The following is a 12,173-nucleotide window of genomic DNA, read 5'->3' as shown; positions in this document are numbered from 1 at the left end:
AAACACAGTTATACACCTATTTGTGAAGATTTTAACAGTTTTAGCTAGTTGCACTGAAATGAAGAGATGCTGCTTCAAACTACTGTTCCTACAGTTCCTATACTAGACCTGCAATGGATCTATTCAGTTAAAACTGCTAGTTAAAGCATGAAGACAAAATAAATAAATACATAAATAATAATAATACCACCACCCAGATTTCAGTCCAGAGATCTGTATTCCTCTGACCATGAAGGATTTCAGGACATTTTAGAAGCTGACAATGATATTTGATATATACATGCAGGCAGGCCTAGCGTTCTCTACAAGCTTGTGCTTTGAGGATGTATGTAAACTTTCAATCCCTTTTCCCCATCTGCGGCCACCCAGTGAGCTATCCCAGAAATCTTGTTTTGAAAACTAAGCTTTCAGCTGTAGATGTTAAGAGTGTGGTGAGTGCTAAGTACTTTGCTAAATAACACATTGCTTGATGTGGAAAGAACAAGCAAACTTCACATGCAGCTCAAAAGAATCATGTAAATAAATATGTATGCAAACTAGCTTCTGCACATCACTGAATGTATCTAGGGTGAATCAGACAACCACAACCAGCAATCTGGACATAGCTTTCATGAACAAACCATGGCTGGGATCAGATAATGCTATCAAAAGGAAGATATTGGAAAGGATTACAGAAAAAACTTCACTAAACAATATGGAATTGTAAACTGTTTCGGAAAGTAGGAATGGTTTGTTTACATTGGGACTTGGCTATGTGGCAAAATTAAGAAAACAAATAATTTGTACCTCCATCAGGTCATAAAGCTACTCAACTCTGTTAAAAAAACCTGTGGTATATGTTTAAGCTGACTTCAACAATTATTATTCTTGTTTTTGTCTTTAACCTCAACACATTTATAGTTATAACTACAACTGTACAAAACTTCTAAACCATCAAAGCTAACTATGTTCATTGAAATCCTGGGGTTTTGTGGATCTTATACATTATACTGGGAAAGATGTTACATTTGCTTTAAAAGCATCTCAAAGGACAAATCCACCATGTTGGAAATAAGTTTCCTCTATCTGTAGGCTTTTAAATTAAGTCTGCTGAATATATGCATTCTGAGCATCTCTTTCAAGCATGCTTTCACCTATGATTAGATAGATTATCATCCAGCACTACTGAAAGATACCAGTATTGTTGACGTGCTATAGTGTTTCTGAAGAAGAACTTATTCCTATGGACAATACACTGCTGTTTATTATCTGTGATTTTTTAAAAAGGCATTGCAATTATGAAAATTTAAAAGAGGAATATTTCTAAACAATCAGTAGCTCAACAATGGACAGAATAACTAGCAAAGGAAAGAATGCCAAAAACAACTTGTACAAAAATCTTTCGTTTAAAAAAATTTGAATACAGAGCCACTAAAGCTTTCTATAGGACCTAGAACAAGTGCTATAGCTCAAGACACTGACATATAAATGCTCTGAAAATATTTTGGGCCCTGACTCTAACATCTTAAAGGGGTCTGATCTGAAAAAAAAAATGTTATCTGGTTTGGAATATTAAGCTAAATTAAAACATAAAGAAGGGAGCTCAGGTCAATTTCTCACAGGATGGATTTCTACAGAGAAATCAGAAAGTTTCCACCACAAAACAGACACAAGTATGCTTATCACATCTAACAAACGACATACAGTACTGATATCATTTCCTTATAGGAAAATTCCATTTATGAGCTGGACTGTCATAGGAAACATCCAAATCAAGAAACAATATTTAATCCTAAAAAAATAACTAATCTGCTGGCAGAATATAATCTTGTCCAGACATAAGACTAGGCAAATCCTCGGAAGAGAGAGAAAGAGTGTCCTTCATTGTCTCCAAGGGATAGGGGCCTGGCTAAGGAAGGAGAAAAAGAGGCCTATGTAAATATGAGGGAGTGGCTTCACTAGTACTCAGTTGATTCCATCAGCCCAGAAAGTAGCATGGCTACCAGACTGGAAAATACGAAATGGAGGTATGCACTACATCTCCTGTCCAATCAAGATGTACGTTGGGGGAGGGAGATGAATAGGAGGGCATCCTAGAAAATAACTGGATATCCTTTCACAACTGTTCATGTCTTTATGCATTCCTGAACTTGGCCAGTTATAACTGCTTAAAATGTGGAGAGGGAATCGTTCATGACAAAAACATTGGTACAGGTGGCCCTCAATATCTACGGTACGGGCACCCGTGGTTTTGCGTATCCATAATCAGGCAATGGAGATCTGACCTTATTATTTGTGGATACAAAAATAGTGAAAATATGCCTATCCGCAGTTGCTGAGTGGGCACAAATTACTCTGAGGTAATTTCTGGCCACCATTTTGCTGCACAGAGCGATTTTGTGGCTCTTTTGTAAAAAAAATACACACACCAAAAACCCCTAAAAAAATAAAAATCTCCCCCCAATTTTTCACAGAAAATCGGCAGAATTGGGGGGTTTGAGGGGCATTGTGGGATAGCTGGAGACCTGGAAAGCATGGCAAGGTACATTATTTCATTTATTTTTGCCTCCTCCCCACTTTTTTGCCCTTTTTGTCCCCAATAAACCTAAATCCCCCCCAATTCCAATTGACTCAAAGTCTCGTTATCCACTGTTTCACTATCCACAGTTGTAGCTGAGAACGGAACCCCTGCGGATAATGAGGGCCACCTGTTTTTATTTTTTAATAATGTAAATTTAATGATGTATACCGCTACAGATGCTGAAAAACACAATCTTAAAATTTCCACTACAGTGGAAAATTTCCTTTACATGGAAGAAAGTGTTACACACAAATGTATGTAACAAAAACCCAACCATTACTTTACCTTGGGAAAACAACTCGATGGGGGTGTTGAAAAAGAGCAGCAGTAGGGACAGAATGGGTGCTTAACCCTTTTCACATCCATCTTTTCTCCTTTCCAAAGTGTACCCCAGCCACTTGCAAATTCAAAAAATGCTTCCCTCTTCCAACATGTATTTGGAATCTTGAGGTGGGGGGGAGGGGTGCTGGCTTGGATGGATGTGTGAGTTTTGGAATGTAAAGGTGCTGCTACAAATCAAACTATCAAGTTGTGTGAATTTCACTACAAAAAAGGCACAAATAACTATTTTTGCTTTCTGAATTTTCCCTACAATTAACAAGTCCCTAATGCAGAATGCTTGACTAACAAGCAAAAAGTTGCCAGTTCAAATCCCCACTGGTACTATATCGGGCAGCAGTGATATAGGAAGATGCTGAAAGGCATCATCTCACATTGCGAGGGAGGAGGGAATGGTAAACCCCTCCTGTATTCTACCAAAGAAAGCCACAGGGCTCTGTGGACGCCAGGAGTCGAAATTGACTTGACGGCACACTTTACCTTTAATGCAGGAAAATTCATCAAAAGGACTTCTTCAGATATTTTGTCTAGAGAACAACCTCCATAAATGAAGATCGTATCCAAGGAAATTAGATTAAATATGATGTATATATTTTTAAATTAACATAGTACCTTCATTGTTATGCTGCACCTCTTCCATTTTGGGGAAGAAAATTCTGATTACTCCTGTGTTGATATAAATAAGTGGCAGATTGCGAGATGTGAGAATATGAGTCCTCATTGGTGATTTTCTTTTCTCTTTTTGGCTCTTCGGCAGTTTTGCTTGAAAGATGCTTGCAATTGCATTGAGAAAAGGAAAGCAAAGAACAACATCAAATGCCTGAGCTGAAAGAAGGATCTCATGAAGGAAATGAGGAGAACCATCAGTGAAACTTTCAGATAATTTATGCAAAGTCCTTCGTTCATTTCTTGAAATCAATTTATGACGGACATTTTTTGTGACTGCCTTTGTGTAAGTTAGGGAGAGAAATCCATGCTGTTGATGGGATCCATCCAAAAGTTTTGCAGTTGTCTGTGTTGAGAAATAGACATTATCAAAAATAAGACAGTGCAACTGTAAGAACTTTAATTAACCCTTACAACTTCTACTTCTTTTCAGTTCTCCACTTCCCTGGACATCAGAAGAAAGGGTTTCTGTTAATATGTGGCAAACACTAAATGCCACGTCTCCTTACAGAAAGGATCTGATTGCCCAATATTTTAAAATGCATTTACTTGAGAACTAGAGTGTGCTAAGACTCTAAGACAGCACATATAAGGAACTTCCCCAAATGCAATTATAATAAACAAATGCCAACAGGATGTTGTTCTGACTGAACAGCCAAATTTTAATACTTGAATTTATTACCTTAGCATTTGAACCAGTGAGATTAGTTTGAAAATCAAAATCTATATTGATTTTGGCAGACTAATACAGAATAGTATTATCGGGAGTTACAGGGTGAGTTCAACTGAATGCACACACAAACAACCCAGGTCCCACTGAATTCAACAGAAGCATTGTCACTGAGCTAGAGCTACTGGATCTGATCTAAAGCTCTGCCAAGACTGTACTTGGTCAAGGGGCTTCTGCACCTGTGATTTTCTCACACAGTGGAGGCGGACAAGCAGAACTTCACCTTACTGTGAATGAATGGGGAATGCCTTACTTGAGCAGGACCTCTGAATTTACAGTATGGTGCTCCCATATTGTAGCAGTATTGCTTTAATTTCACCACTAAAACTTACAATCCAGTTTGGCTAATAACATATGGTTCTTTCAACATTTTCAACGTTTGTCATTCAGAAACACTACTATCATATCTGCTTATTTAGTACATTTTAAATCTGTATCTTATGTAAACAGAATTGTTTTTAAATGCTGAAAGTTGAAGATCAGAGAACTTGCTCAAATTGTAATGTATTAGTAAATTAGCTTCATTTGTGTTAGAAATAAAATAACACAGCAGTAATTTCGATAACACATATTTCTAATTAAAAACATTAATCAAAAGAGAACAGAACTTCCAGTAACATTTAAAGAAATTGCAACTACTTGATTGGATTTCTTAACTGACACCAAGTCTGTTACTTTCCATGGGGAAAAATCCAGCATTGTACACATCTTAGGCTCTACCCCACATGTCTGCTTTAGTTTGAGAAGGTAACAAGTGAACCTGACTGTGCTGCACTTATTTGAATACAGTATTTCTCTGTCCACCTAATTCTCTCCATGGAATGAAAAGGATTTTCATTTAGCAAAATACTGCAATCAAATAAATATGGTTATAGCCAGGATCACTTGTTCATTTAACTCAGCACTGAGAAGCATATTCACTGAAATTTCTTTCTGGAAAATAATAAGTGAACGGGCCATTAAATTAATTCCAAAATAAATTTAACTTCTATATTATAAAACCTCCCTGAGCCATTTTTGGAAGGGCGGTATAGAAATTGAATGAATGAATGAATGAATGAATGAATGATGTGTATTTTAAACCTTCAGTTATCAACAAACCATAAATCGTATGTTGCTTGATGTCTGAGATACACTTCCTTTTAACAATGCATTTGCTATAATGATTACAAGCAATAACATTGCTTGATTATTTTAATGGATATCAAGTAACTATGTCAACAGTTGTGCACCAGTAGAAAAAACAAAGGAAGACACACTTAAGATTAAGCTGTCCACATTAGCTTGGGCATTTCTCAAACTCTTTTTTCTCATATGATTAGCTTCAAGCATTAAATTGTCCCTCCTTAGTTTTGAAGAGATATATATTTAAAATACACAAATGCTCAAGTGCATACTCTTCCTTTAAAATGCCAACCAACCTATGTGTCATGTGTGAATAGAGGCTGTAACCACTGTGAGAACACTAGTAAAGATTTGAACATATATGAAAACAACAATATACAACTTTGACAAATAAGGAGAAATAAGGCATTTGGGTGAACAGTTTTCTATTCCCATCATTCATACTGTTTGTTAATGGAAGTTCTGTTATATACATATTACACTGATTTCTTACAGAGGGAAAGAAGCCAGAGAAGTTACTGAAAGGGTCCTGCTTGCTGACGGGTCGAACCAACAATGTACGTCTGTTCAGCTTGTCAGTACAGGAAAGGAAGACACCTCCACATTTCCCCAGAGACCAAGAGTCTTCCCCAAAGCTTGAGGTGATACAGACAAAAAAAGTAAAATAAAAAAAATGAACAAAAGAAGTACAAAACCATAAGAAAAAAGCAAGTTATTTTTAATTCAGCTGAATTCTGTTGAGATCCACCAAAGTGTATAAAAAAGACTTTGCTAGTCCTCCATCTCTGTATCACAATTCCATTGAATCAAGAAGGGAAATCATGAAAATATTTGTCAAAATTTAATTATTTGGAAGCAGCACACTACAGGAGATTAAAAAAATGATCAGGAATTAAAGTAAAGCAGGACTCTTCATATGCAGCAACTAAGCATAATTTGGTTTGCTTTTAATCACAAACGAGAACAGAAGCTTTATTAGAGTGCAAGGAGGTGAATTGTGAGAATTAAGGAACTTTTAAAATATTGATTTTAAAAAAAACTTTTCCACAAGAACAAATTGATTTATGGTAGGTTATACCATAATTCTTGCAATCCTCCTCCCTTCTATATGAGAAAAAAAGTAATGTTTAGGTTTTAGGATAGTTATTTGGTTAAATGTCTTATTCCACTACAAACATCTCACCACAAGTTTTTCTTTGCATTGCAGAAATATGCCTTCAAAAAGTCCAGATTGCCAGCCTTCTTTTGGTCTGGAAAAACACAATGTTCACCTTATCTTTTCCCTGCAGTTGGTCAAGAGTCCATACATTTCAACCACATGTAAACTATATTTCATATATATTTGTAAAGGCATACAATTGTTATCCTGATCTGCAAACTCAACTATACAAGTCCAAGTATGAAATGTATTTTCTTTGTAAGATTTGCTTCAAGAAAACAACACTATTAGATTTAAATAGAAAATTCAGTCTACCCAAGAGGAACAAAATTTGCACTCAATCTATAGATAAAACTAAAATCTTAACATTTTAGAATTTTGAATGCTGTGTTTGTATCACACTGTGTGTGTGTGTGTGTGTGTGTGTGTGTGTGTATGAAAGATGTTACACACACACACGTACGTATGTATGTACAGTCATCCCCTGCTAATTGTGAGGGTTACGTTCTGGCAAAACCCTGCGTTTGGAAAAATTACAGTTGGGGTACAATAGAAATGAACAGGAGTGAGGGGGTTAGGGGAACTGCAGCCAGGAAAGGTAATAAAAAATAACTTTTAAAAAGTTGAAAATGTCCAGGAATTACAATTTCCCCTGAAATTCTTTCCCCCTCCCCCCCCCCCAACCCTCCAATAGCAGCAGGAGAAGGAAGAGGAGAGGAAACAGCAAGTGGGGAGGAATGTTGCTGCCTCAACATGTACCAGGTGGGGGAGAAACTTGGAGCAGGGTAGACTCTCCCCACTTTTCTCACACCTCTGCTTCTGCTTCTCTGCTTCTCAGTGCTGGGATGTGGAGGTAACTCAGTGCTTAATTGGCTGGAAGAAACTCAGCACCTTGGTGGAGGGGCAGAGAAAGGAGGAAACACTCTCCAGGGTGTAGGGTGGGGTGGGGAGAAGAGAAACATTGGTGGCATGAGGAAGGAAAGGAACAGCAAGCAAGAAGGAATGTTGCTGCCTCCTCACATGGTGGAGAGGAGAGGAACAAGAAATGGGAGAGGAAGGAGAAAACACTCTCATGCGGAATGGGGAGAAGAGAAACATCGGTGGAACAAGGAAGGAAAGCAAGCAAGTAGGGAGGAACATTGCTGCCTCCACATGTGCCGGGGTGGGGAGGAGAGGAAGGAGAAATGCCTACACCCCAGCTCCAGGGTGTGGGGTGGGGAGGAGAGAAGCAGTGGCCGCAGGAGGAAAGTAAGCTAAGTAACAGCAAGTGGCGAGAAACGTTGCTGCCTTGGCACACGGCGAGGTGGGGTGGGGAGGGCTGGAGAAACTCGGCGGGGTAAACTCTCTATTCCCCTCTCTCATCTCTGCCTCTCTCACTACTCTGCTTGCTCTCTCTTTCTCTGCTCCCCTCTCTCTTTTTTCTTCTTTGCTTCTCTCTGTCTCATATAAAGACAAGACAGTCTACAAAGACCCAGTTGTGGATACTCAAAACCGCAATTGGAAAAACCGCAATTGGTGAGGGATGACTGTATTATGAGTTCAAACATAACAAGAAAGTACATCAGCTTCCAGATGTACAATAGGCAAACTACGATTAAGAACTGCTTATATCTACCCCACATCTGTTCATGATTCAACTTGTTCACTCCCACTGCAGTGGTGAAGCAGTTTCTGGAGGCAGAACAATAGCTCAAACTCTGGTTTAATGAATTCAGATATTATGTGAAACCACGGTTGGCATACTTTGTAATTTTCAAACCAATTTCAAGCCATGAGTTCAGATAATGACTTGTCAGTCCTGAAATAAACTATGGTTTGTTGACTGGCATGGGTTAGATGTATAAAATAAATAGCAACTAGACGAAACATCATGGGTTACATTGATGAGGAAGGGACAGAGTAGGACATCAAGGGGCAGCAGGAAGGTGAAGTAGAGTTGGGAGGGTTTTGCCAGCATTGTTTTCTTTGTTGCCATGTTTAATATAGTATATTTTGTTGCTTTCATTAGTTGTTTTTTGGCCATTCTTCTGTTTCCCCCTTAAGGTTTGTTTCTTTTTGTTTTTAGGATTTGTTTTTGTATTTGGCATCTTCTACCCATGGAAGCTTGTTGAGGTTCTGGGTCTATCCACATACTCTGATAGTGGTCAGCAATATATTAATTGATAGATAACTACAGATTGCCTACCTGTAACTTTGGTTCATCTAGTGGTCATCTGTCCTTTTACACCAATGGGCTATGAGCCTGCGCAGAGTCCTCGTTGGAATCTAACAAGCTCAATTCTCCTGATTTAGACGGGAACCCCACCCCCAGCCGCTATATGCGGTTGTACCACATCCCTTCAGTCATGGAGTCCGCCTTCAGAAGACCCAGTGGAAGGGTGTGTAAAAGGACAGATGACCACTAGAAGAACCAAAGTTACAGGTAAGAAACCTGTAGTTTTTCGACGTGGTCTCTATCTTTTACACCAATGGGCTCATAACAAGCTAGCACCCAAAGAGGAAGAAACAAACAGAAACAGGGATGCACTCTGCAAGAAGTATTTATTTCAAAAAAATGAGATACATCAACTGAAAATAGACTGCAGGACAGTCCTGCCAAACTTAGCATCATTCTGTGTCCTGGCATCAATGGCATAATGATGAATAAAGGAATGGGTTGAAGCCCAAGTAGCTGCTTAACAGATAGTGTCCAAAGGGACCACATGAACAAAGGCAACAGAAGCCGCCATGGACCGAACTGAGTGTGCCTTAACGGTCGCAGACAATTGTTTATGTGCCAAATTGTAACAAAGTTCAATAGTAGAAACAATACACCTAGACAGGGACTGAGCAGAAATTTGCAAGCCTTTGCAAGGCCCATCATAAAGAACAAACAGAGAAGGAGTTTTCCTCCACTCTGCCAACCTCTGAACACAGAAGGACAATGCCCTTCAAACATTCAAACAGTGCAAACTGCATTTTGTGTCCGATGAAGGGTTTTGAAAAAATAGAGGCAAGGTGAGTGGTAGGGAGTGATGAAAGGTAGAAACTACCTTCGGAAGAACATCTGGTTCTTCCGGCACAACCTTATCTTTATGAAACTGCAGGTACGGTAGATCAACCCTCAGGGCCCGCAGTTCACTTACCCTCCTAATGGAGGTGATCGCCACTAAGAAGGCTACCTACCACATCAGGAGACAAGGATCAATCAAAGCCAAAGGTTCAAAGGGCAGTTGCAGCAAACCAGCCAGAACCACCAACAAACCCCAAGCCAGTGACATAACAGGGTCATCCGGTAAAACATACAATAAACCCTTCAGAAAACTCTTTACCAGTGGGTCCTTTAACCAGGAAACCCAAGAGGTGGGCGAATGCACCACAATGGCCGCCAAATGTACTCTGAGAGAGGAGCGCTTCAAACCAGATTCTTTCAAAGATAACAGATAGGTACAAATATTTTGAACAGATGGATTAAGAACATCAAACCCATTTTGAGTAGCAAATGTACAGAGATGAGTCCATTTATGTACATACGACTTGCTCGTTGAGGGCCTTCTTGCCGCAAGCAAAATGTCCCTGAGTGTCAGTGGTAAGTCGGTAGGATCTTCCAGGCAGTCAGGCGCAGAGACCAGATGTCCGGATGGAACACCCGACTCTTCTCCTGCGACAGCAGGTAAGGTAGAGTGGGAAGGCACACCCAAGTCACTGCCAGCCGTCTCAGAGCTGCAAACCAAGGCCTCCTGGGCCACCAAGGAGCTATCAGGATGGCCCTGGAGTGGTCATAGGAACACAGGAAACTGCCATATACTGAATCAGGCCATCAGGCCATCTAGCTCAGTATTGTCTACACAGACTGGCAGCAGCTTCTCCAAGGCTGCAGGCAGGAATCTCTTTCAGCCCTATCCTGGAGATGTCAGGGAAGGCACTTGGAACCTAGATGCTCTTCTCAGAGCAGTTCCATCCCCTAAGGGGAATATCTTACAGTGCTCACACTTCTAGTCTCCCTTTCATATGCAACCAGGGAGGACCCTGCTTAGCTATGGGGACAAGTCATGCTTGCTACCACAAGACCAGCTCTCTTCCCTACAGTATGCAAAAAACCTACCCTACCTCTCCTCTCTGTTTGCGAAAAACCTTTGGTATGAGGGAGAACGGTGGAAACAGGTAAAGGAAGGGACCTTTCCAGGACAGGATGAAAGCATCGCCCAGAGAGCCCTCCCCTTTCCCTCCCCTGGAACAATAGAGGGCACACTGAGCACAGTCGTGAGATGCAAAGATATCCAGAACCGGAGCACCCCACATTGCAAATATGTCCTGGAGTACACCCCGGTCCAAGGTCCACTCGTGGGAAACTGTTTTGAGTCTGCTCAGCGTGTCCACCTGGACATTCAGGTTCCCTTGGATGTAGACTGCATGAGGCGTCACCACATGTACTACACACCAGTGCCACAGGTCGACTGAAAGAAACAGGAGGCTCCTGGAGATCGTGCCTCCCTGCCGATTTATATAGGCTTTTGCTGTCATATTGTTTGAATTGTCACCCAACATCCTGCAATTACGGGTAAGAAGCCCCTTAGGGCATGGAATATGGCCAACAGTTCCAAGTAGTTGATGTGCTGATCCTTCTCTGTCAACATCCAATGGCCACTCAGGCGATAATTGCCCAAATAAGCACCCCATCCTAGCTCCGACACATCAGTTATAATCACCCAGCATGGAGGAGAGACCTGGAGGGAGAGCCAAGGTCCAAATGACGAGGCTCGACCCACCAAGCTGAGGAGGCGTGTGCTCCAACTGAGCTGAGTCCCGAAGGGGGCCGAACACATCCAGGAACCACCTCTGAATTATGCGCATCCGAAGGCGCGCATGTGAAAACACGTATGTGGTAGAAACCATATGGCCTAACAGGCACTGTAACGAGTGCATGATCTGTGGCCCTCTGGCCAGGAAAGCGGTCAGCCATACAAGTGTCTCTATGCGGGTCTCCAGGAGGAAGACATTCTCCTAGCTGGTGTCAAAGATCAGCCCTATAAATTGTATCCTGCGGACAGAACCTAGTTGGGACTTCTCAAAGCTGATCGGCAAGCCCAGGTTCTGCAGAGTATCTATGACTCCATTGAAAGAGCTCAAAGCAGACTGCTTCGAACCTGCTAGGATGAGCCAATTGTCCAGATATGGCTGGATTGCTATCCCTTGCTCTTGTAGAAACGCCACCACAGGGGCCAGACATTTTGTAAAGACCCGTGGGGCCATCATCAGGCCAAATGGTAAGGCCTTGAACTGATAGATGATTCCCCCTATCTGAAAACGCAGGAAACAGCAATGTTGAGGGCGTATGGAGATATTATAGTTAGTTAGATAGTTTGCCACTGCTAACTGGGCAAAGAGGCACCTTTTACCGTGGTGATTCTCTTTATTTAGCAGGGGGAGAGTAACTGGCCCTATCCACCCCCAGCACAGTACTTCCAGTGACTGTTGCTGGTGTGTGTCTTATGTTTCTTTTTAGAATGTGAGCCCTTTGGGGACAGGAAGCCATCTTATTTGTTTGTTATTTCTCTTTGTAAACTGCCCTGAGCCATTTTTGGAAGGGCAGTATAGAAATCGAATTTATTATT

The 12,173-nt window shown here is 40.9% G+C and overlaps 1 protein-coding gene across 12 annotated transcripts in view; it reads right to left on the bottom strand.

Annotated features, from left to right (window-relative positions):
- Positions 1–12,173, bottom strand: part of VPS13B (vacuolar protein sorting 13 homolog B) — a 714,157-nt gene that overhangs the window by 329,708 nt on the left and 372,276 nt on the right. For 10 of the 12 annotated variants that reach the window (XM_053245162.1, XM_053245160.1, XM_053245151.1 and 7 more), the window contains 2 exons: positions 5,914–6,055; positions 3,512–3,911 (listed from right to left, as the gene is read on the bottom strand). In XM_053245162.1, the coding sequence (XP_053101137.1) occupies positions 3,512–3,911; positions 5,914–6,055 (542 nt within the window). Of the gene's footprint in view, positions 1–3,511; positions 3,912–5,913; positions 6,056–6,603; positions 6,671–12,173 lie in introns of those variants that run through there. The other 2 variants (XR_008306070.1, XM_053245154.1) reach the window with 2 other exon arrangements.

The sequence above is a fragment of the Hemicordylus capensis genome, chromosome 4, assembly GCF_027244095.1.
Source record: "Hemicordylus capensis ecotype Gifberg chromosome 4, rHemCap1.1.pri, whole genome shotgun sequence".
In the NCBI taxonomy this organism is placed as follows: Eukaryota; Metazoa; Chordata; class Lepidosauria; order Squamata; family Cordylidae; genus Hemicordylus; species Hemicordylus capensis.
This window is presented reverse-complemented; position numbering and strand designations above follow the sequence as displayed.